Here is a 3,310-nt window from a genome sequence, read left to right on the forward strand (position 1 = left end):
CGGTGCATCAGTTGACAAAGCATCAAGGTTTTACAGTTGGTAGAAGATCGGAATAGAAAAAAATGGACGTTGTTGGACCAAATTTGCTCCATCATACAACTGGTTTGTGTTATTCTACCAAAGCTGGGTTGCACCATACCGATGAATCTGCAAATATTAATGAATCTGCAAAATTTTAGGACTCTAAATCCATTATTTCTCATGTTATGGCTCTTTAAACGTTGATACATGGATTGGCGCCAAGAAGATGTCAAGGTTTTACGTGTTTTTTTCGTAAGATTGGAATAGGAAAAAAAAGACATTTTTGCACCAAATTTGCTCCATCATACAACTGGTTCGTGTTATTCTACCAAAGCAGGGTTGCACCACTGAAGACCACATGGACTTACCAATGAATCAACAACATTTCAGGCCTCTAAATGCTTTTTTTCTCACGTTATGGCTCTTTAAACGCTGATCGACAGATTGCCGCCAAGAAAGCAACGCAAAAATCGATCAGCATGAGATTTCTTTTCCACAAATTGTTGAGCTGAGGTGGAACGACTCGTGTTAGTCGAGTTGTTTGGATGTTATTGATGCGACTTTTCTTTATTTCAGGGCCCGGTGATCAAGTTCAACAGCAACCAGCGCTACGCCACCACCGCCGTCACCGCCTCCGTCGTCAGGGAGGTCGCCGGCCGGGTCGAGGTGCCGCTGCAGGTGCGATCGCCGTGATTGCGGAGCGGCTGTTTGCAGACGGAGATGCTCATTTTCTTTGTGTGTCTTGAGTCATTCGGCGGCGGCGGCAGGTCTCCTAGCAACATGTCGCGCCGTTAAAGCATGACGGAGAGGAAACGAATCCATGTGTGAAATGAAACAAGGGGCAGATGATGAGCAGCAATTATCAGAAAGAGTCAAGACATGCCGAGAAGCAGGAAACGGTTTCCTCTTTCATGGGTAGTCCTCGTTTATGGGGATGTAGTTTGGTTTAATATGAGACAGTTCAGTTGCTGTCAAACACGGAACAAACACGAGAGTTTTTATTAGAAGAGAGGAAAACATCTTGACGCTAATTAAACAGACAGTGCAGCGACACGTTTTAAATTCTTTATTACGAGCCTGCGCCTCAGAAACCTCACCGTGGTATTATTTTATCAGCCTTTGCACAAAGCCTCTGATAAGAAGATAGCGAGCGAGGGAAGTGATGAGCTCAGCCACGGAGACTCCTGAACAGCGAGTTAAACATTAGACGTCCGGCTCATAAACGTGAACTCAGCAGACGTCAAGGTCAAAAGAAAACCTCTGTCTGCTAAAACACCAGACTTCTGCTTAAAAAAGAAGCAGCAACATGAAGCCAAGCGATACTATTTAGAGTTAAGACACATAACGTGACTGTTTATTCACTCCTCGGTGAGTTTTCTGCTAAAAAATAACCGACGTCGATGTTCTTGTTTTGATGCAGATGATCTAAATCTCACAGTAGCTGACGTGTGAGGACGTTCTAGTTTGGATTCTTGATTGGCAAAGAAACACTTTTTCACTGTGACTTGCTTTATATCTACTGTTTTAATCCTCATCCCGTCCAGTTGAGGGTTTCATGTTTGGTTTTTTTGACTGACAAGCTCCCAACTGAGAAAACTTCAGGTGTCCGACGTTTACCTCGAGCTGAAAAATGATTCGATTAGTCAGCAGTGTGTAGGATTTAGAGAATTGTTTCTGTCAGCTTCGCTTCCTCAGAATTGGGTCCCGGTTTGGTTCTGACAGCACTGACTTCGCTTCCTGTTTTGCAGCTTCACCGCCAGATTTAATCATCAGAAATCCACCTGATGATTTCTGTGTAGTTTTGGGCCGAAGATCGTCGTCACCAGTTTGGGTGAAAAATAAGAAGCAGAATTTAAAAACTTTAAAATCCCAACTGGCAGAAGTTTACGATACAATGAGCCTTTAGATGAACTGATAAACCAACATCATGTGGATTTTTGTACTAATTCCTCCTGATGTGTATCTAATTGGTCCTTAATTTATAGAATTGTTTGGTGTGCTTAGAAAGTTACCTGCTTAAACGCACCTCCAGCTTTGACCCACTGGTGGCGCTGCAGTGCTTGAAGTGTGGACACCAAAACGTGCTGCCTTCTACCTCAAACCACGATCCCACTTTCCACCAAGTTTCACCCGATTTGGCCTCGTAGTTTCTGTAGCAGCGCATAAAAACAGAACCTTGAAAAAAAGCCAAATATTTACAGAATCTGGCAAAGTGTCAGTGAAGTGAAAAGTTAAAGACCTGTAGCTCAGTTTGTTTGTTTTATCGACTAAACGGTTTGTATTTCAAATGTTTAATTTCAATGTCAGCACATAGCTCGTGGCCCTTTGATCCCTGAATCATGTTGTTCTGCAAACACTGCAGTTCCTCTGAATGGCCACTAGAGGCGACATTGCCTCAGGCTGAAAAATAAACACTCAAGAAGAATCACCTGAGAGGCTGGTTTTTATCTTTAGAGCATCTCAGGCTTGTTTTATGTCTGTTTGCAGTCACTTTATAGTCATTTGCCATCTTTTTGTAGCTGTTTTGCATCTTTTTGAAATTGTTTTGCAACCTTTTGTATTTTTTTAGCATCTTTTTATAGTTGTTTTGCATCTTTTTGTAGTTGTTTTTCATATTTGTAGGAGTTTTGCATCTTTTTGCTGTTGTTTAGCATCTCTGTCGTTGCTTTCTGCCTCCTTGTCGTCACTTTTTGTCTCTTTATAGTTGTTTCAAACTGCTGTCAGTGTTTTTCTACCTGTAGAGTGTCTCAGACTAAGACGTCCTGTTGTCTCCTGCAGGACGTGATGGTCCGTAACGACAGCCCCTGTGGAACCACCATCGGACCGATCCTGGCCGCCCGGCTCGGCATCCCGGTGGTGGACATCGGAGCTCCGCAGCTGTCCATGCACTCCATCAGGGAGATGTGCTGCACCTCCAGCGTCCTGCAGAGCACCACCCTCTTCAAGGTGAGACACGAGAGCTTCCTGCTCGGACGGTGTTCGACTCACGGCTCTGACAGTCTCAACAGAAACAGAACAAGATTTACATCAGCAGTCGGTTTGATGATTACAATCCAAACACTTTTTGCAGCTTCAGAAACAGAATCCTGAAAATCCTTGAACAGAAAATCAGAAAGTATTCAAGAGATTTGACCTCCGACTTTAAACATCCAATCATTTGACTTAATGATCGAGTGTTTTATCCAATAAGAAGAAGAATCAATGGATCAATAAATCAGTTCTTCATTAAATGAGATGATGTGAAGAACAACGGTGAAGACAGGAGTGAAAACATTCTAGTTATTTGCGT

The 3,310-nt window shown here is 43.0% G+C and overlaps 1 protein-coding gene across 2 annotated transcripts in view; it reads left to right on the plus strand.

The window, feature by feature from the left end:
- The window catches only part of dnpep (aspartyl aminopeptidase), a 15,743-nt gene that overhangs the window by 10,692 nt on the left and 1,741 nt on the right, over positions 1-3,310 (plus strand). For both annotated transcript variants that reach the window (XM_008294845.1, XM_008294846.1), the window contains exons 13-14: positions 598-699; positions 2,800-2,967. In XM_008294845.1, coding sequence (XP_008293067.1) covers positions 598-699; positions 2,800-2,967 — 270 coding nt within the window. The remainder of the gene's footprint in view (positions 1-597; positions 700-2,799; positions 2,968-3,310) is intronic.

Source organism: Stegastes partitus, unplaced genomic scaffold (assembly GCF_000690725.1).
Source record: "Stegastes partitus isolate 25-593 unplaced genomic scaffold, Stegastes_partitus-1.0.2 Scaffold1000, whole genome shotgun sequence".
Lineage (NCBI taxonomy): Eukaryota > Metazoa > Chordata > Actinopteri > Pomacentridae > Stegastes > Stegastes partitus.